This window comes from Pinus tabuliformis, chromosome 4_1, assembly GCF_031772625.1.
Source record: "Pinus tabuliformis cultivar Carrire ecotype Pingquan chromosome 4_1, CPIR1, whole genome shotgun sequence".
NCBI classification, from domain to species: Eukaryota; Viridiplantae; Streptophyta; class Pinopsida; order Pinales; family Pinaceae; genus Pinus; species Pinus tabuliformis.
Window position 1 is genome coordinate 727,069,454 of NC_142303.1, and position 22,730 is coordinate 727,092,183.

At 38.6% G+C, this 22,730-nt stretch overlaps 1 protein-coding gene across 2 annotated transcripts in view; it reads right to left on the minus strand.

The window, feature by feature from the left end:
* Positions 1–18,573, minus strand: part of LOC149178199 (uncharacterized) — a 72,161-nt gene extending 53,588 nt beyond the window's left edge. Inside the window, exons 1-2 of one of the 2 annotated variants that reach the window (XM_089423556.1) lie at positions 18,309–18,573; positions 17,910–18,110 (exon numbers count right to left, since the gene is read on the minus strand). In XM_089423556.1, the coding sequence (XP_089279682.1) occupies positions 17,910–18,099 (190 nt within the window). In that variant the 5' untranslated portion in view covers positions 18,100–18,110; positions 18,309–18,573. Of the gene's footprint in view, positions 1–17,909; positions 18,111–18,308 lie in introns of those variants that run through there. The other variant, XM_089423557.1, reaches the window with a different exon arrangement.
* Between the last annotated feature and the right edge of the window lie 4,157 nt (positions 18,574–22,730).

Consider the following 22,730-nt stretch of genomic DNA (forward strand, 5'->3'; position numbering starts at 1 on the left):
AAGCAAGGACATCTTGCTACAAAATGTTGGACTTTGAATCCAGCAATGCTTCCACAAAAGCTGAAAAAAGTGGAAAGAGAAGATGGCAGAAATGGAAAGGAAGATTCCATGACTGATGTGTCTCAGGATGATTCACATGTTGAGGCTGATGTGTAGACAAAGGTAGTACCTTTGAAAGGGATTGGTAAGGAACAGTTAGAGTTCTTATCCGATTAAGATTGCAGGTCTATTGATGCGTCTACATTATATTTCATTCCAGCTTTGAAAGTACAGTGTGCTTAAGTGAAAGTTGAAGGATGAAATGCATGCATGAGCATGAGATGCATGAATGCAGGGAGGTTGATGATTTCTTTGTTTTTGAACATGTATGTGTAATTAACTTGTAGGGTTGATTACTTTGACATGCATGTGATGCCATGTTGACTTGGGAGAAGTTAACTTGGTCTCCATATGGAGATAATGATGAAGTGTTTCATCTTTTGAAAAGAGTCTTAACGGTCTTTTTCTACGTGCTTTACTTGAAGGGTCATTTGTTAAAGGCATGTTTTATGGGCTTGTTATCTAGTCCATCATTTGTATGCAGATGAAGACATGGAGGTGCTCAAAAGATGTGAAATCTGTTTCTTTTGTTGAAGCAGGAGTTTGGTCCATCCATTTGTTGTCTGTGTTTCTGTTGTTGTTAAAAATTGTTGTTGACATCTTTTCAAATAGGTACAAATGAAAGTTTTAGTGGAGCAGATGTACTTCACATTTGTTTGAGCCACCTTGGATCAATGATCAAGGTAGAAAAGTTCAAACCACCTTCTATGACCATTTCAGCAGAAGTTCTGCAAGAAGGCAAGGAGGAAGACAGTTCTTCCTAAGAAGACCAGCCCATCCAAGAAGGGAAGTGGTTAGAAACTTTGGTTCAGAGGCACTATGCAAGGGAAAGTGTAGGGAGTCTGAAAGAAGAGGGTGAGTCACTCTCATTTACTACTTAGATCAGTATATTAGTCTTTTGGAGACCAAAAGTTATTTTAGTGGGAAGGCGTGATCCAAAATGGATTTTGGATAGACTCCTAAGTCTAAGTAGTCCTCACGGAGGAAAAATGAAAGTCCAAGGAAGTTCTTGGAAATAACTCCATTACAGAGATGTTTTCCTTCTGAATCTACTGCAACTTGAATGGGCTAAAATGGAATTAGGATGCAGAAGTTATCGCATGCAGAAGATGCCTAGTTTCTTTGAAAAAAGAGGCAAACCCCCCCCCCCCCCCCCCCACCCCAAAAAAAAAAAAAATGCAAAAAAACCCTTAAAAAGGGAAATCGAATCGGAAAAAGGAAAAGGTAAGATTTTATGCAAAGGTGGAGGAAACTCTGATCCACTGATTTGATCTATCGGATTAGAAGCAGACAAAGATGCGATATCGGGACCTAGATCTGTCGATCACTGATCATGTGATCACTGATGATTAGATCGATGGATTGCAATCAAAGCGGCTATATACATATATATATGCGCGATGCGATAGCTTAACCCGATAAAGAAATAAATGATATTCCATAAAATTTGAGATCCGTCAAACAACAGATTCCTATGTATTTTGCGTATTTCGTTTATTAAACGAAATATGAAGGAAGTGCCGATGCGATGAAATCCGGACCCAAAAGGGGTTTCTAACTACAAATGTATATTACTTCAAGTCCATCAAAGGCCATTTGGTGGGATTTTTCAATGTTTTAATGCATTTTTAAATGCAAAGGAAACAAATGGATTTCGAGAGGGCCAAAGGCGATAAGTGGTTTGGGCCGGGCTCTGCCCAATCCCATACATTGGTTGCTGCTTGTCCTAGCTAAGGAGAGAGAAAACCACCCTCATCAGGCAGTTAACCCTAGTATGGAAGAGCTGCTTGAAATGAATCACGACCATTGGATCTGGATCTTCCAAATCAACGGTGGAGATGTGATCCCGATATAAAGGCAGACCCGAGAGAAGTATAAGGCATATTTATGGATATTCGAAATCCAATGAACATTATTTGGCAAATTTTTCCCGTGTTTTGCAGAGTTTCTCTATGTAAACATAAAATGGTTGTTTTTAAGGATTTCAAGTGCCTATGGTTCCATTCCGTTACAACACAGGTGGCCACTATCCCTGAGGGTGTTTAGCAATGATTGCTAATGCTCAGAGAGGGGATTTGAGCGGACAAAGGCTGGAAGACAGAGAGCCTGAAAGGGAAAATGAATAGGCAGTGCCAATTTGGCTTAAAAGCCATGAATGTCAGAAACAAAAAAGATCGTTGGTTGTTGAGGTTGTTGTTGGGGTTTTGTTGCCGAAAGTGAAGCCAATGTAGGAAGCTAAGGCAAAGAGGTAGCGCAGAAGAAAAAAGAGCAGCCAAGGGAGTCACTTGGAAGTCAAGTGAAAAGCCAAGAGAGTTGTAAACTAATAGAGGGCCAAAGAAGCTAGACCCGAAGAGCCAAAGCCGGAGCTAGAGCCAAAGAGTCAGAGTCAGAACCAAGAGCTAGAACCAAGAGCCAAGAGCCAGAGCCAAGAGCCAGGGATTCAAGAGCCAAGGAATGACATGGTGTCTGAACCCACTATTTATGTGTAAAATAGTAGGAGTTGAGCCAAGAGGTTGTAAAAGGACCTACCATAATCCCAAAAAGCCTAGTCAAGTTGACTAGAGCTCAAGGAGACGTAACCCAAGAGTTTTGGGTGAACTCTAGACTAAATTGTTGTCTTATGTGCTTGTCTTACTGCTGCATTATTTACTATTGTATGTATTTATAGATCAGTTTCAGCACATTAATTTACAACACCTGAACAGTTTAAAACAAATTTCAACATACACCTTAATATCAAGCACTTATTAATTCCGCATTGGTTAATCAATAAGACTTGGGAATATTTAAAGCTTTGGAAATGGGAGAGGTTCTTGTCAGCTAGAAAAGAAGCCTAAGTGCCCCATTTTCAGATCAATACCAGATGGGACTCCAACACCAAATAGTGTGAGGTCAAGTTGGGACTTCATACTGGGGAGATCCCCTGAATGTTGGTGGGTCCAGCACTATCAACATTTCTGGTGCTAGAAGGAGGGTTTCCAGGTTTTATGGTTGAATGTCCTCTCACACCCACTCATCAGTCATCTGGTCAAAGCAGTAACTTTCACTCCATCTCACCTATGCATAACTCTGTAGTTAGTTACTCCTCACCTCCCACGACTGAACAAGAAATTTCATATCAGCACCTTCACTTTGTCTGTCCCATCACCTGTCAATTCACAAAAGAAGTCGAACTGATCCCAAGAATCCAACATCTTCTGTATGCATCAAGAATGCCATAAACCACTCCCACAGGGGTTGTTGTATCATCAATGGAAGAATAAGTGCTTGCCACAATTGAAGGTCTACGAGAGGCTGTTGAGAATGAAGAGGAAACTTTGGTATTCTGATAGGGAGAATGTGACACCCTCATGATATTGGGCTTAGAATTTGGTAGATGAGGCAGAGGGTAAGGCAACAGAGGAGGTGGAGGTGGATACGAACCAACAGACTCAGAGCGGAAACCATCAAATTCTGAAGAAGAGGAGGAGGACAAAGAGCAAGAAGATATGGTTGACCAAAATCTAGAATGGATGACTCATGGACCACTGGCCCTCCTGGGTGCTTTGAACAATATGTCGAAGTGGTCAGAGAGGATGATAATAAAGTTCGACCCTGACAACAAAGTGAAGGTAGAAGATCACTTAGATAACTTCTACTTATAGCTGTAGACACTTTAGGTACGCTACAATGATGTTGCATGTAGACTATTCCCATGTACCTTAGATGGTCACACAATAGCATGGTATCACAACCTTCCTTTCAACTCCATACAAAACTGGGGTATGTTCAAACGTATGTTTTTGGAAAAGTTTGTTGATGACAAGACCCCAGCCATGTTACTCAAATAATTGGTAAGCCTGAAGGTGGAGGGGAAAGGAAAGGTAAAATATTTCAGTCAAAGGTTTCTGCACATATTGAACAAGTTTGCAGTAGGCACGAAGCCTCATGACTCCATCACTATCGACTACTACATGTACACAATACCAACCAGCATTGCACAGTTTGTCAAGTGAGCTGGGAAACAAACATTGGTAGAAAATTGCGAAGAGGAAATCACTGTAAAAAAGGACATGCATATGATTGAGTCATCAATGATGATGAACCAGTGAAGGACTCAAGAGATGCGAGCAGGAAGCCCCAGGCTGCAGCAAGTAAGGGTAGAGACAAAGGAACAAGTGATATTGAAACCCTTACTCGCCTTTTCAAGAACTTGACATCAGAAGTGTCTAAAATGAAACAACGATCAACTTATACATCGACGAGTAGCTGATCACCTAGACAAAGACAAGGAAGCATGTCATCAGGTAACAAATGCTACTCGATTAAAACTGTGTAGAGATCCAACTCAGTGTTCCAGGTTGATGATTGTGTGAACAATGAATTTTGTTCATTTCATGAAGACAAGAACCAGGAAGGATGTTGTTCGGACTAGAAACAAGTTGCAGGCTCTATATGCAATGAAATGACAAACATGTTGAGAAGTTTGCAGTCATAGATGGAAGACACGGATGATGATGAAGATGATGCACTTGATGATACGTCAAGCACTGGGCGAGTGATTAACATGTATCAGTGCATGCAAGAAACATAGAAGACAAACACCAAGAAGCAACCCCCTAAGAAGAATGAGCGTTACAATCTCATAAGTAAAGGGGCTCCCCTTACAATTGGGGAAATGAAGTAGAAACTTGAACTATTGAGGAATTTTGACTCTCCAATCATCCAAAAGCAGAAAATGCAAAGCAAGCCCAGGAAGATAGCGACAGACAAGAGTACATTGATGAGCAGCAAACTGCAGAATGCTCTGTCGGACAACACGAATACCAGTCTTGCTCCAGACACCTCGGTGAGTCCACACCCTCTGGATTACAACATTGTGGAAGACATGAAGAAAACTGGCACAAACATTAGTTTGTTCGAGTTGGATAAGATCCAGAGTCAGCCGAACATTTTGATGCGTGCACTAAGACAAACATCAACAGACAACGCAACCCCTACCAGCAAGGGAGTAAGCACACCTCTTGGATCACTTTACTATGCTAAAAACACTCCGGATCGAAGAAGAAAACTTAGTTTTCCCTCCATTCCTGCTTTAATGCGAAGTATTCAACTGTAATGTTCACAAATGTTTGGTTGATTCTGGCACGATAGCCAACGTCATGTTGCTCTCCATTAATAGAAAGATCAATGTGCAGTGGAGCAAGAAATCCGCCCAAATAATCCAACTCGATCGAACATCTGTACCAACCATTGGTGAACTTCGTGACGTGATCATCAGACTATCTCATGATGGCTAAGTTCACTAATGCATAAATATTATTGTTGTGGACATACTGGAAGCGTATGGCTTACTTCTTAGCAAAGACTTGTCGAGCAAGCTAAACGGATACTTTGCTACAGAATGGTCACACATGTGGCTTCCATATAAGGGTAAAAATAATCAAATCAGGGTGTTATTTGAGAGATATGTGAAGCACAATGTCACTCTTATCAATGGAGAAAACGAACCATTGGCCTTTGCAGAGCTCATGTTGGGCAACTACCTCTTGGAAACAACATTGGGGTTTTATCCCACACGGCTATAGCCAAACCCACCAAACACGCATTTGGGTCTCCTTCCTTTCCCAACTGATGGAAATGAAACATGTACAATACATTGTAACATTAGTAGCAGTAGTAGTAGAAAAAACAGTAGTAGTAGCCAAAGCACATCAAACGGTTAATGTACAGACAAGTTGTGGACCATGTACTTTGAGGGATCAAAGACATAGGATGGCTCGGGAGCCGTATGTGCCTTTACTGACCCAAACAACAAGAAGAATCTAATCTCGAGTTTCTTGGAGTTCAAGTGCATGAACAATGTTGCTGAATATGAAGCACTCATGTTGGGCTTGCAGAAAGCCATTAGCCTCAACGTGGTCATGCTTAGAGTGTTAGGTGATTTGGAAATAGTGGTATGATAGGTACATGACACCATTCACTTTTTATCACCGCATCTCAAAAGTCACCAGAAAGAGGTATGGCGACTAGTCTCTAACTTCCAAGCATTCAATATCACTGTTGCACCAAGAACGCATAATGCAGCTGCCAATGCTTCAGCAAACGCAGTTTCTAGAATGTCACCGTTTAGGGATAGATTTATTATTGAAATTTTGTATAAACCATCTATCCCAAATAACATAACTAATTTACACGTATTTGATGATGATCAATAGATACTACATTTCATGGCCCACGTTGTTACATTCAAGGATGCAGCGATAGAAGAAGATGAGAACGAGTGATCTTTGCAAGCTGGGACAAATATCAAGAAAGACCACCTCATCCCCATGGGTGTGGCATCTTTGGAAAAAATCTATGACTTTCAAGAACTCTTTCAGGGACTGAGGAACAACAAAACCAATGGCTCTACCATGATGCACAAACTCATCAACTTGTGAATAGAACAAGATCCGAAGTTTGTCAATCTTGGTACGTGTTGCACATAGGAGGAGATGTAAGCATTTATCTGCTTGTTCAAATAGTATCAGGATATGTTCGCATGGACGTATGATGATCTGAAAACTTACGACATGTGAATAATCCAACACATCATTTCGATCAAAGGAGGGGTTAACCCATATCAATATAAGTTGAGGAAAGTACATCCATCACTTGAACCCCTCATACAGAAAGAGCTCGCAAAGTTGGTGGATGCACGGATCATATATAGAGTTATTCATTCTACTTGGGTTTAAAATCTTGTTCCCGTACGAAAGAAGTCCAAGGAGATTCGTTTGTTTGTTGATTTCCAGAACTTGAACGTGCCTCAGACATAGACAACTACCCCGTGTCATCTATGGAGCACATTCTACAAACAATATCTAGGGCACAAATGTTTTCTCTACTTGATGGGTTTTCAAGATATAATCAATTTTTGGTAGCTGAACCTAATAGACTCAAAACTACATTCCATACCATGTGGGGTACGTTCGCATATAGACGAATGCCATTCAGGCTTGTGAATGCAAGCGCAACCTTTCATCACGCCATGGACAATGACTTCCGTGGACTCATCGGGCAAAGCGTAGTGGAGTACTTAGATGATGTGACTGTGTTTTCAAGAAAACGGGAAGACCACATATGCCATCTGAAGAAAAGTTTTGAGCGATGCTGGAAATACGGGATTTCCATGAATCCCAAAAAGATCATATTTGTGGTGTCTGAGGGGAACCTCCTTGGACACATCTTTGCCAAGAGCAGGATCAAGATTGATCCGGACTAGGTCTGAACTTTCACACAGATCCCTCACCTAGCCAATAAGAAAGAAATGTAGTCCTTCTAAGGAGAGATGAACTTGCTACAGAAGTTCATCTCAAATTATGTCTAGATAGTCAAACCAATGCAAGCCATGATCAAGAACGATGAGGTTTACAGCTAGGGCAAGAGGGAAAAGTACTCATTCACCTGTATCAAGTAGGCTATTGCAAAAGCGCTTGCAATCTACAACCTAGACTTCAACAAAGACTTCCTGTTATACACCTTCACCTCTGACTACTTTCTTGTTGCAGTACTCACTCAAAAGAATGAAATGAACAATGAACATCTGATCTCCTTCTTGAGCGCAAGCACTCAGGGACTCGAACTCAACTACCTCATCGTTGATAAACAACCATACACAATATACAAGCCGGTGAAACATTTCAGACCCTACTTGCTAAAATACCATTGCATAGTCTCTGTGCCTCACCTAACAGTCCACTCATTACTTGTACAACAAGAGCTGGGTGAACGACATGCGAATTGGATGACAGGCTTGCAAGATTATGATCTTCAAATCAAGCCAGTCTACACTGTCAAAGGTCATGGTCTCTGTAGACTCATAGCCGAGGCAGGAAATGCACAGGAGGAAGAAGAAGAACTCGCCATTTGGGAGCAGGAAATTGAAATGTATGATGTAGTGCAAGCACCACCCACTGTAAAAGGAAACTCTTGGTACGTAGATGTGTGCCAGTAGCTTGAGCAGGGCACCATAACCTCTAACGTTTCCATCAAATAAAAGATGGAATTGTGTCTCAAAGCTTCAACTTATCAGTTGGTGCACAAAGTGCTTTATAGAAAACACAACAACGGAAATCTTGCTCAGGTGCTTGGAGGCACATGCATCAGAGAAGGTTTGCAAGATCTGCATGTCGGACCAATGCTTTATAGAAAACATAACAACAGAAATCTTGCTCAGGTGCTTGGAGGCACATGAATCAGAGAAGGTTTTGCAAGATCTGCATGTCGGACCAGCTGGGGGTAACTTTCTGGGAAATACCACTATGCACAAAGTTATGCGAGCCAGTTTCTACAGGCCCAGATTATTCAAGGATGAACACGCTTATGCCCACAAGTGCCGGGTCTATAAGCAATATGCCGACAGAATGGAAAGGTCAGCAGTCCCACTGCACCCTGTTGCAGTGACTGAACCGTTGCAACAATGGGGCCTGGACATCATCGGGGAAATTTTCCCACATTCGTCAAAACAACACCACTACATTCTGACAGCAACTGATTACTTCACGCGGTGGACAGAAGTAGTTTCGCTCAAGCAAGTGAACGATTAGGAGGTCATCAAATTCCTCCAATAGAATATCATCTCACGCTTCAGTGTTCCAGTATCACTTGTGTTTGATAATGCAACATACTTTTCATCTTTGAAGCTTTATGATTTTGCATGACAAAATGGTATTGTGCTTAAACACTTATCTAACTACTACCCATAGGGAAATGGTCTCGCAGAATCCATGAATGAAAACCTTATCCCTATAATCAAAAAGACTATTTACTCTGAGCATCGTAACTAACAGTCTGCCTGAATGAATGCTTTATGGGTTGAACACGTAACATCCAAACCCTCTATGAATACCTCACCGTACTTCCTGGTCTATGGTAAAGAAGCCATCCTACCACCTAACATATACTTACCTGTTCTTCAGTTGTCTCAAGAATCCCAAGGCAAGCCTTGCATGCTAGTTCAATGTAGTATGGATACAATTTGCAAACTGTAGGAAGAAAGGATGAAATCAAAAGAAAAGTTTACACTCCACCAGAGCCATATCAAGAGATGGTTCAATAAGAAGTCTACAAGTAAAGCTAACTTCAATGTTGGCAACTTAGTCTTGAAATGGAATAAACCCTATGAAGACAAAGGCAAGGTTGTGAAGTTCTAGTCCCTGTGGATTGGTCCGTACACAGTCCATGAGAAGCTTGGCCCACACACATACCATTTGAAATCACTTGATGGGAGGATTGAAAACCTTCTTGTCAATGAGCAAGATCTCAAACACTATTTTCAGTAGATCGGGTCGAGCCCCATGCCATGTGCATAGTTTACTTACTGCTTATTTTTATTTTTGCTTTGTTTGCTTTGCTTAGTATTTTTTTTCATTTTGTTTTGTTTACTTGGTACCATACTATTTTTGTCTTTTGGAAATAAGTGCTACCCTCTACTGAGTTCTAACTTTTGAATAAGTATGTGGCTGAGATCCAAAGAGACTTGTGACACTACAACACTTGGCTAGTCTTATGTCTATCATCTTTGTGCTTGGTTATAACCCTCGGCTGATGAAGTCTCGACGAAAAATATGAGCCAACTACAAAGGAATCTTGGGTCCAAAAATGAACCTATGTCCACACTAGGAAACCCCATGCCTATACTTAGTCTTTTTCTTTGTGTGATCAAGGTCATCCAACTAGTAGAAACAGACAAGGGGAAAATCTAAACAAGCAAACCTATGTCAGAGGTATTACATGCTTCTCTGAAGGAACAACCTATTCTGCTCTCAATAAGTCCGGGTCCCTCTTCCAACTCAAAAATAAATAAGTGCCTATGCACAGTCCTCTTTAAAATAATACAAAAGCCAAAAGAAGAGAAAGGCTTCATGCGTAGAGAGGTGAATCATGCAACTCCATTGGGGTATTGACCAAGATCGCTCGTAGTGGAGCAATATGTGTGTTCTTGCATGACTCAACTAGGGTACTGTCTAGGCTTGCTGGCAACAGAGAAACACTAGAGATTAAAACTTATACTCTGAAAAATATTAACTCGTGAGCCAAAATACCCTTCCCAATTTCAAAACACTTTGATCAAGCTGAAACTTTTGTTGTGTTTGACTGAGTTGGAAAATGGTGAACCATGTCTGTCCATGGGGTAAGTTGGAAAGCCAAAGTAACCGGCACAGTGATTCAATACTCCTTGAAAGACCAAGGCCCTGTGTTGTCAATGAGCCAAAGAAAAGAAGTTAGAATTCAGTAGTGTGTCACCAAGTGTTGTAGCAGCTACAATGCCCTCTAAAATATTGGTCCGTATCCAATTTTGGAGCCTCTGTCAAGTTTTTACTTGATGTTTGCAATCACTCGAGCTCACCCATGGACTCGTGTTGAGTCTTTTCACCCTCTTTTCTTGACTGTTCAACGGAAAACTTGTTGCATGATGGTCACAATGTCATGCTTGCAACCATGTTTTTGTCCTGCACAAGGTCTTCGCTTCATGTCTACATGTTGTTTTCATTTTGTAAACATCCGTCAGACTTACACACGAAGTTGTATGCATTGTCGCGCAAGTGTCGTCGCGGTCATTCAATGATCCATCACAAGCATCCCGCTTGTCGCTTACACCATCGGTCAATCATGATGAGCATATGTTATCTTCATAGTTTGAGGCGTCTTGTCATCAAGTAATGTTGAGTGTGTGTTTGCAAGGTCGCATATGCACAAATTCACTCGCTCACACGTTTAATCAATTTTATTGACGTTCTGATGACCGGATCACCCTCAAACAGTCGAACCCCCACCCTGTGATAGACTCAATCGACTATCATCCAAAATAACACAGAAGTGTCCAATAAGCCATTTCAATCTGTGCTGCCCACAAGCTGATCAACCAACCCTCCTGTTGGTCAACCAAGGAGTTTGACCAGGAAGTGACCCTGAGACTCACTCCCCTAAAAAATTGCGTACAAGCTTCAGATCTTGCCCCCTCCACTAACTGAGAAAAATATGCAGAGAGGTCAGATAGACACCAAATGTTCGTCCCTATCTCCCCTACAGAACTAAGCAGTTTTTCCAGCTGGTCACCAAGTTGGCCAAATAACTGCTCATCCAGAAAACTACGCAGATTTTTGAGCAGGCCCATCAGCAGCCCAGTGTCCCGCTCATCTCAGAAACATCATAGAGGTGTTCAGCAGGCCAACCTCCAAGAAAATTGCACAGTTTTTGTCTCCAGCAAGCTCGCAGCCCACTCCCAGCTCCCTACAGAAATTGCACAGTTTTTTCTACCGAGCCATCCTGCAGCTCACTGCAATCTCCCTCCAAGAATTGTGAAGTTTTTGCTGCCAAACCTCCTGAAGCCCATAGCCAGCTCCCTCCAGGAATTGTGCAGTTTTTACTGCCAAGGCCCTCTACTGCACAAACTACTTCGCTCTAGAAATTGCGCAGATCGGCCCTCCAACCAAGCGAATCCCACGAATAATCACTACTTATCTGGATTGTCCATCTTAGTCTTCCAGTGACCTCTATGAAATTTTCACGAGTACTGCCCGGAGCTCGCATCCCAACATGGAAATTTTCCCGCACAATTTCGTAGGCTTGTCCTCTCTCTCGGTCACCTGCATACAAAAGCGAATGAGCATGCATCATGGTGGACTAAGGGGTTTATGGATTTAATGTCGTCTTATCATGCGTGATTGCAGATACATGTACATATACAAACATGACGCGACGACAAATGGGATGAACAAGGAGAGCACATGCAAAAGGATGTGTTCGTGAATGGACAAAAGAACGAAACATGCGAGGAGATATTTTCGCAAAGGGATGAACATGTGAAGCATGCCAAAGTACAAGCAAAGTAGAAACGTGCACATGCAAAATCAAGCAAACTCAATGACCATCAAGGACTCCGCATACCTTGCCATGCGGAGGTGAAGTTGTGATACACCAAGAGGACATCCATCAATCAGCAGCATTGCATATCGACATGCACACCAACAACAACATGAACATACCAACAATGTCATATCGAGTCGTGTCAGGAGTCATGTTATCCACATCACTACTATGGTCCATACTATTGTCAATCCACGTAACATAACGTGGAAGTCCAAGAGACCCACTTGTAATTTGAAGAGTCATGAAATCTGAACAGTCATGAGAGTCAAACAGCCATGAGGGAAGTTGAATAGTTGAAAGGACCAGTTTCACCCTTGGCTATAAATACCCCCTCATTGTACAGGGAAAGGACTTTTCACCTTGGCTCCTCACACATAGCCTTGAGAGTCTGTAATATTTTCTTTGAGGAGTGAGTAGTGGCTGCAACGCCCCATCTACGGGGTTAGTGATGTATGGTGTATCAATGTGTCTTAGAACTTTTGCTTATTTCAAAAGCATGTTCAGAGGCCAGCACATTTTCACACATGTATTGTAACTGTTTGTAAGAATTAATCTTGAGCACTTGTAATACATGTTTCTTTAACATGTGTTAAACAATTGAACTCATTCAGCTATTATAATACATATATTAACGAAAATGTGTTGTATAAGTTGATAACGTTGTCTTTCCCGTGTTGGTTACCTCCTCGGACATCAAACAGAAAATTTCAAATAAACTTGTTATAACGACTGTTGCACTCACACGGATTGACCTGCTAGGTTTTGTATGTGCTATCTCCCTTTGTTTGTTGTGACTGTCACATCCGTGTGGATTTCTCTTTTAGAAGCTGTGCATGTCCTGTTGTGTTGTGCATTTCTAATAGAGTTAGGGCTTCCTCCCATACGACGTGAGACTCACTCCCACCCTCTCTCTCTGCTGCGAAAGAACCTTGACACAAGTAACACTAGCACTCACCAGGCACATGAACCTCATTATTTGAAGACAAAACAGACCACTTTCTCATGCCGACAAGAAAGACCTAAGGAAAACATTTAAGATGATGGAAACCGGCCCATCATACCGGATGGGACTTCCACACCAAACAATGTGAGGTCTAGTTGGGACTTCATACCAGGGAGATCCCTTGAATGTTGGTGGGTCAAACACTATCAACATGACTTTATAGTGGAATGAAATAATGAAATTTTCCTCATCCCTACTAGTTGTTGGACACTGAAGATCCCTTTTACAATAACATTTCTAAGTGATGATGGGAAGGTGTTTTGAAATTTTGTTGGTGGGGAAGTTGAATCATTAATTGAAGATTTGGGGATTGAGGAGAAGAAAATTAATTCAATTCATTTGTGGCTCTCTCATTTCTCATTGACATTAGGAGGGTGCATCTGCTAGTCAAAGGTCAACCTCTGTCCGAACTCCTTTATATAACAAATCTACAACATGGCCGACCTCCACCTCGCATAATTAGACTCTTGTCAACATAGTTGGGGATTCGTGGAGTCGACATGCATAGGGAAATCATTTAGGGGGATAAGGTTTCAACCCCTTTTATTCCACAAGATCTGTGGGTTATAAGACCAAACTTCGACCTTGGGTGTGGGGTCTACTAGAAATTGGTAGTCAGGTGCTCGTTGTATACTTTGGCGAGTAAGGGTGGAAGAAAATCCCGACCTATAATCGTGAGTAACGCCATATTAGGAACTAGCACAAAATCGATCTCGATCTGCAAGGAAAGCCTTGACTCCCAACGTGTCTTGGAAGTCACGTGGACTTCAGAAACTACACCTGGATTGTATTTCAAAGGTCTGGTTAAATTTAGAGAGGAAGCCATAGAGGGCCGAAAGGGTTCTCTCTTATGTAAAATCGCAGAACCAAGAAGGCTTGGAGAATCGAGAGCTATGGAGGTATTTTGTTTTTTTTACTGTGTTCAAAACATCGCGAGAAAAATAGGGAAGAAGGGCCATGACTTGTGTATGAGGAGGAGCTTGGATCAAATTGTTGATAAAGAGTCAAAATCATAAAGAATGGGTCACCGCTGCAAGAAGAAAATCTCAAAGGAATGATCTTGGGAAAAGTAGAACAAGCCATCAAAGGGGCCTGCTATCATAAGGAAATTTGGTCAAAAGGATCTAACTAACCTATGAGCATTATTGCTCTCCTTAAGGTAAAAATAAGTCGTTTCTTCTTTATAATATATCGTTTTATTATGTGGATTTATATATTGATATAAGCAATATTTTTCTCAAAGCGAAAAAAAATATTATATTTTAAGCATAAGATTCTATGGATTAATTTTATAAAGGAATGCATTAGAGCAAACATAGAAATATCATGATCTTAGTTGGTGCCAACAAATTTTAAGATCTACCTCCAAGACTTAGCAAATTCCATTTAGTACTTAATTTCAATATATAATTTACTACATACTTCCATGTTTTTGTTGAAAAGAATCAATCACACTTTATAGCTTAGTCTTTACCCAAAGTTGATTTTTTGTTCCAGATTTTGAAGCAAAATTTCTTATATTGGACAACAAGGTCCATCATCTTCATATAGCTAGGAAAATTCCCTACTACACATGACAATGAGGATATTTGTTTCAATGTTACAAGGTGGCCATCTTAATAAACATGCAATGATATTACAAATCTCACATAATGAAGAAACACAATTTCCACGTATTTCTAGCAATTTACTAATTCCAATCTTTTTTCTCGAATTCCCAAAAAGCTATGACTGTTGTTGATCGATTTTTAAGTTTCTTCAATTAACATGTGTTTGTACGAAAATAATAATAGAGCTAGTATTTCTTGATGTGAGATAGTACCCATCGAAAGTACAACCATAAATTCCATAATAAAAGTATCAAAACCTTATAATTAAACACATGTTCCATCTACAAATTTAGTACCCCTACATCACCAATGACTACCTTAAACTTAAACTTAGTGCAAGCCTTTTCAATCCTTTATGAATAAAATGACTTGAAAATGTATTTATGTAATTCTCATCCTTTTATCTCAATTATTGCTTAGGTCTAACTACTTATTTAGTATAATATCATTTATCTTTCCCCATAAAACTTTATTAGTAAGTCTCTATCCTTCTCACCCATTAAACATATCATAATAAATCAACACACCCAGCCTTCTTTATATGTAAATTAAACCTACATTTAAAAAAAATTATAATTCCACACCAACAAAAGTAAACCTAATTAACATAAAATGACATTTTGTTTTGCTTTAGTACTATTTTTTTTAATAATTTTATATTTTGACAGGATTTCGCGTATAGGCTCAGATGGCATGTAATGGCAACTTGTTGACCTTTCTGTTTTTATGGCTGTAGAGATTATACATGGTAGCGCGTTCTGATAAAATTGACTTCAAGGTTATCAAGGATATACGATCAGGATGGTTACCGCAATAAAGATGGATACTATTTGGAAATATGCCTTTCTAATATAGGCTTATGGATAGCATTTGATATAGAGACCTGCATGGAAAAAATGCATCCAACAACTTCTTTTGCTGAGATCGATGAGAATTGCCTCTAATTCGCAGGCTGACAAGATCACTTTATCGGTTTAAACAATCAGTTGAACATGGTATGGCCAAATATTGAATTAAATTGTCTATATTGCGTGATGTAATAATGTGTGCCCTAAGCACGTTGTTAAAGGTATTGTCCTTCTAATCGTATATGTCCATAATCCTTCCGTGGTCCAAGAATGTCAGAAGTTTTTCCAAGGATTTTTTAGATGATAGAAGTTTTAGGCTTTAGCCTTGTTAAGTTTCGTGATCTGAAAGTAGTGAATCTACTCCAAACCCCCGTGTAATGTGGCTCTAGTTCTTAGATAAAATACATCTGGAATATCATAAGTGACAACAGCACCAAATTTATATGGAAGATCTTAAATGACAATAGCATTCGTTTAACCGAGTCCCAACTAGAAAATGTACTTGGTATGTAAATGGTATATTTCCTGGATAGTGTCATTTACTTTACACTTAGTAGCCTTCATATTTGTTTTGTCGTTAGCCTTGTCTCAAAATATATGAGAAAGCCTCGTCTATCGCGTTAAAGGCAACATACGGCCTTGAGGTGTATGAAGTCTAACCAACAGCTTGAAGTTTGCTGTTGCGGGGTAAGGTTTCCTTCCCTGATTACAGAGACATGGATTGGGCTGGAGATTATGGTAATAGGAAGTCCAGTTCTAGATATATTCTTATGCTCGATTCCGGTCCATTTTCACAGTCATGCAAAAGGTTTACACTTGTAGGGAATAGGCTTCTTTAGCTGGTTACACCAACATAGATTGGGCTACAGATTCTAATAATATGAAGTCCAAAGATTCTGAGAAGCAGAAGTTCGCTTGTAATGATGTTTACATTCTTGATTTTGGTACTGACATTAATAGTCAGGCCTTTCATCAATAAAAGATGCAGAATGCGGTGGAGTTGTTATCACCGCACAGACAAAATCATGGAATATAACCATCAGGATTAGCATAACATCATCCTACTTACTGCGATGTCAAAGTTTTATTCTAATAGCCTGAAAACCAGCTCTCCACGTACAGCCCAAAAATTGTAATGTGAAGATGATTCTTTGTGGTGTGATTGAACTACAGCTCTTGCCCTACTAATGAGCAATTATGCAGTACTTTCGACACTTCAACAAATTCTGGATCGGGTTTTCAAATTCAAATCTTTGTGGGCACTATTTTGATTGAGACTAGGGCTTTAAAAATCAAATCTCTGTTGGTATTGGAGAAGGATGATTCAGCTGACAGCTAACGAACTAAGACTACTTTCAGCTGATTTAGAAATCTATCACTATTTACCATTTCACCATTTCACGGCAAATACTATTGGAATTATCGATAAATATTAAAAAAATTATATATGAAAGCAGGAGAGGGATCGAGTGTAAAAGCATAAGCTATAGCTTTGTGGGGGTTAATATGGTTCACCAAATTCATGGATATTCCACAAATTCACATCTATGGAGATTCCAGATGTATCATAAATTATATTTTGGGAAAGATTAATATACAACAAAACTCCCTACCAGGCTGTTTAAGACTAATAGAAAGTTTATGGACCACACTCCTACATTCTACCATACAACAGATCAGCAAACAGTATAACAAAAATGCAGGAGGATGTCGAAAAAGGGGCTGCTGGATACACTAGATGGAATGCATATTCAGATAAAAATCATGACAAGGATGATAGAAAGTTTACTCATGCCTGGATAGTGCACTTCACATCTTCTCTCTTGAACAACCGAACAGTACTGATAGGTATTTTCTATCATGCTTTTTGATCTACTTTTTGATTTAATTTTTGTATATGGTATATATGTAAACAAAGACACATTGATGAGTTAAGTACATGGAGATAATTTCAAAAGACAATGCTAGGAAATGAGCGTTCTCTGGTTTATTCAGAGGCACATATTTGTGAGTATATGTACTGGGAGATACTCTTAATAATGGCATATAGTTATTTTCCCATTCAGTAAGAATATGGCTGATCTTTCTGGCATATGAAGCTATTATGAACTATCTATATGTACTGTTTTATATATAATACAACAGGCGTTTTTTTCGTGCTGAAAAAGGAGAAAGAAGAGGTTGTGTATGTCGCTTGAGCCTATTTAACAAAATCTTGAATCTCTCTCCATTTCAGAAGAGTTTATGTATGTGCGTGAAATGAATATGGTTTAGCCCATGTACAAGGGTCCCTAAATAGAAATCTCTCAAAACCTAGGCACTAAAAGCACCTATGTTTTCTAACTGCAAATATTATATCTTTAAATATATATCAAAATCCGAAATATGCCACTTTAGCATTGGGACTTTTATTGTGCATATTATGCCCATCCCATCCTGAGTTTAGGTTATTACCAGGTCTCATATGCTCGGGGCCGTTGCATATCAGATTGATCAGTCCAGTGCGCCCATAAAACTTGGCTAAGAAAGCGGTAGCATTCGCCTGAGATTCTGCGCTCTTTATCCATTGGAGGCAGGGCCTCAGAACGCAGGATTCGCTGCAGCCCTTTCGGAGGACTCGGCAGCCATTGCAGCTCAACCTCATGATTATAAAAGCTGTTTTGACGAAAACAAGCAAACGTACAAAACAATAGGAAATATATTATTCGGTCACTCTGAGGTTGATTATAAAAGCTGTTTTGACAAAACAAGAAAACGCACAAAACAGTAGGAAATATATTATTCGGAATTCACCGATAAACAAAAAGAAATAACAATACAGGCTTGCAAAATCTATGGGAAAACACCACCTACCTGAGTCTGTAGATCCGCTGGTTTTGTGAATGAACTGCAAACTACTGATGCCCTGCCCTGATTTCAGAAGAGGAAAATGGAATGAGAATTTAGCTGTTTTCGTTTCGAGGGGCGTAACTGATGGGCTAGCGCAGTGGGCCGCGCCACAGTCAATCCGAAGCGCGCTCTGCAATTAAAAAACAAGCATTATGCTGCATCATTTCACCCGGTCTCCTCGGGTAGATTCGGCTTCGTTATCGAAAAACCGTTTGACAGCCGTTGGTTTTAGCCAAAAGTTCACGTCACCTCACCCTTGGCTTTTCTAATAATTATACCTTCTTTGTTTTTTTTTATATTTTAAATCTGTTTGTAGCTATTACAGTAACTATCGCCTCACAAGTTAACAGACGGAAAGATTATTTGACGCTTCTGTCTCCAAAACTAGAGGTCGAATTCAATGAATCTCCTAAACAGTTAGCGTTTTCACGGATGTCGAGAAGGTAACGAAGGTTGGGACCGAGCCTTGGTTTAACTGACCCGAACATTTATTTCAATATTCTTATTAACCCACTGTCCTGCCACTTTGTATTATTATTATTTCCTTTCATTGGGAAGTATCATATTTGGTCTATGAGATCGTGGATTATTATAATGTTATTAGATGTATCTTATACATGCATGAACTTATAAGTTGGTTTGCAAATGAATGGATTAGCGTATATAACTATGTAATCATGTAGGATATATGTATCATACATTTTGCACTTATCATTGAGAATATTTTTAATGTTTGCAAGTGTAGTTAATGTTTTGAAGGTGTAAGGATTATTTAATTATTATTTTTTTCTTTTTTCTTTTAAGAAAATAAGGTAGGGGATTATCATACTGTAAATGTAATGATTTTTATGGTCAATTTATATAAAAGTAAACAAATTCTTTTTCTATTGTAAGCTTAAGTTTTTAGAGGTACTAAGGTTTTTCTATTTTATATTTATATGGAGTGTTTTGTGTATTTGTTGTTTTTTTTTATTAAAATGGTTTGTGGAATAATGATTATAGTTGAGAATTACATTGATGAAAAGTGATTTTTGAAGTGTTGGGTTGATAGATGACTGGAATCCAATGCCCAATTGCTTCAACTATGGAGTTATAGATATGATGAAGAGGGAACTCTAAAATATAAGTTTAGAGGTTATAACTATACATAACGTATTCTTGTGCCATGCCCACTATACTAAATAAGAAACCATAAGATGAGAAGGAAAGGGACTCGCGATAAAACATCCTCAATCAAACTAGACATAGGAGGTTTAGGGTCTAAGAATTCACTCACCATATGAGGTGTAGGGATTAAAACATCGTTTCTCAATGACAAGGGACAAAATTTTTCTTACAATGGATAAATATGGATTTAACCCCTCTTCTTCAAAATAAAGTACTACTATATTTACCCTTCTCACTCTAAACCTACAATCATAAGTATATTAGAGAGAGACAGAACATTGGCACGCGTAACATATTGTGTAAGAATTAAAATAAAATATCAAACAAATAATTTTACCTTATGCTGAAAGCATGTAAAATAAAATATCAAACAAATAATTTTACCTTATGCTGAAAGCATGGAGTGACTCGATCGTAAGTCTTTCCATTCCCACATTTCCCAAGTACAAAATTAAGAGTGAAAGGCTTTATATTTGTCTAACTTCAATTCTCCTTAAAAAAAGATATTACTTTTCTTAAGAACTTAAAATATTTACAATAACTACCTAGGATGGGGTAGAATACCGTATAAAACACTTGGATACAATGTTCTAGATGAGTATAAATCCTCGTGCCACCTTACTCCATATTGATGTTCATGCAAAAAAAAAATTATTGCCATTTTTCTTCTTCATTTGTAAGGGGCTCTCCATAGATAATTACCCTAATAAAATAATGGGAAATTCTCTATTCAATGATGTAGAATACTCTCCTAGATGTGTGCATGCATGCTATGTGTACAAGCTCCATGGTGATAGTGCTTTCTAAAAATAACAATCTCAAATAATAATAATAATCCTTGGTCAAATTAATGTAGTGAATTTCCAATTAGATGATTAATATTTCAATAGTATAACTGCATTTATGAGAGAACCCTTCTAGAAAAATAGCCAATTCTAAGTGTAATCCTTGAGTGCTTCTTTTAGAATATTTTAGACCAAGAAATAATATAAAATGCCTCCATAAACTAGTGCCCCCTTCTTCTTTGATCTCTATTTGACTAGGATATAACAATAAGATACGTTTTTGAGCCAGTGCACATTAGGGAAGAGTCCCTTGTGCCCACTTAACAACCATAGACACAGTAAAGTAGTTCTCTGTGCATTTGTTCTTGAACAAAGAGAAGGAATGCAACCTTGAAAATTCCAAATTTGTGTCCACTTTGATCAAGCAAACTCCAAATATTTCATGGTAAAAAAATATTCCTTATATAATTGTGCAAGTTGGTGTTCATCAAATGAATGTGATCTCTTAAGAGTGTGTCCAAATCGACACCTTTTCACCATATCAAACCATCACTAGTCACTTGACATGTGTGCGAAGTGTCAACAATATTGTTCAAGGAAGGAATATATCATCATAATTAAGTGCACCATGTATGGATGTCAACATAAATGGATAAGGTGGATGAGGTGGAAGGTCAAAATACCTAAGTTTCATGAGTAATTAGCCTCTCTAATCAAATCAAGGTTCAACTAACTCCTCAAATCTATCATGAATCATCTAGCGTGTGTGAAATAATCTTGTCGAAGTTGAGAGTAAACTAGTTGAAGTTGTGTGTATTACCTTAACAAACGTGCCAAAGGGGGAGCACCTAGTTTCACGTGTACCCTATAGAGTTGGAGTGACAACTCCTAGTGACAAATTAGCATGTGGAACTTAAGGAAAATAAGTCAATGAAGAATTAGAAAAATTAAGTCCTCATAGGCCAATACATAGGAACTCAATCTAAGGTTTATGATATATCATGAACCAACTATGTATGTTCACATGTGAAAAAAGAGGTAAAATGAGAATTTAAGCATTAATACAGTTTATAAGTTACAAAATTATGTTGGCATTATAGCTAATGTGTTGCCCTTGATGGAAACTTGATTAATAAATATGTATTTGATGTCAACATTGTGATAATATGATCTCATGCACTTTGGTACATATACTAGAGAGGACAGAGATAGAGTAATCACAGTTTAGTTATGGTTAGATGAAAAAAGTAAAACTTCAAGAAAGTATATGTAGTTCCTATGAACAAGGGTCACATACATACCTAGGTCATCTGAGTAAAAGCCATGTACAGAATATGAACCACAAAATTCTAGATATAAGGGGTCATTACCATACTATTGGCCCATAGTAATTCGAGTGACAACAATTATTTGATCTCATTAAAGAATACTAATGACATTACCAAGGGATTTTCCTAAGGTATTGGCCAAGGCTAAAGCTATTTAAGGAGGTGGAGATGAAGGTGTTATGTGTGAAATTAATGGGTTATTCATGTGTGATCTGACTTAAAACAAGTTTGCACTAGGGAGTAAGGATAAGACTCATATATGAAAGTATTTTGACATATATGCTTGATTGGCTTGCCTGTCGCAGATGTAAAAATAACTAATAATGATAAATCTGTGACTATTGTGATGCTGTGATAGAAATAAATTATTCAGAAGTTTGTAGTTTTAACAGTGAAGGTTGTAGAGAGTGAATTTGTGTTTGCAAATTTGGTTCTGCATTGTTGCATATAACTTCTGTGAATTTATTATGTATATTGAGATCTGTACATAGGTAGTATGCATAATAGTCTTGTACATACATTGATATGTTTCACAGATGTCACGTATATGTTCTAGGGTTTTGCAGTATGGCTTAATGATGACATTTGATGAGTTATACTTTATTTTTTGTTGTGTCTCAATGATGTCTCTATATTACTGATCTGTGCCTGACAGTGTTTATTTTGTTGAACGAGGCTTGGTATATTGATCGATGACAATGTTGCATTATGATTGGGTTTTTAGTAAGTCAATATTGATGTATCTGTCGTGATTCAGTATTCAGTGACTGACCCATTGATTCGGTTTGACAGATATTTCAATAGCTAGTGATTTTAGAGTTATACATATGTCTTCTATAGAGGAAGCACGCATATACGGTGGTTTGGTTTATTCTTAAGATTAGTGTATACAATTTGAAGATTAATTTAGTCAAGGTTTTCAATGCTGCTAGTTGATGACATTTCATGGGTCTTGTGTACTTGTTATGATGACTAATCTAGATGGTTTATATATGTTATAGATTAGTTTTATTTATTTGCAATAGTTGGTTGAGATTTAGTGATTAGGTTTTTGATGTTATAGTGGTTTTGTTGGTTCAGTGATTGGATGATTTAATTTAGTATTT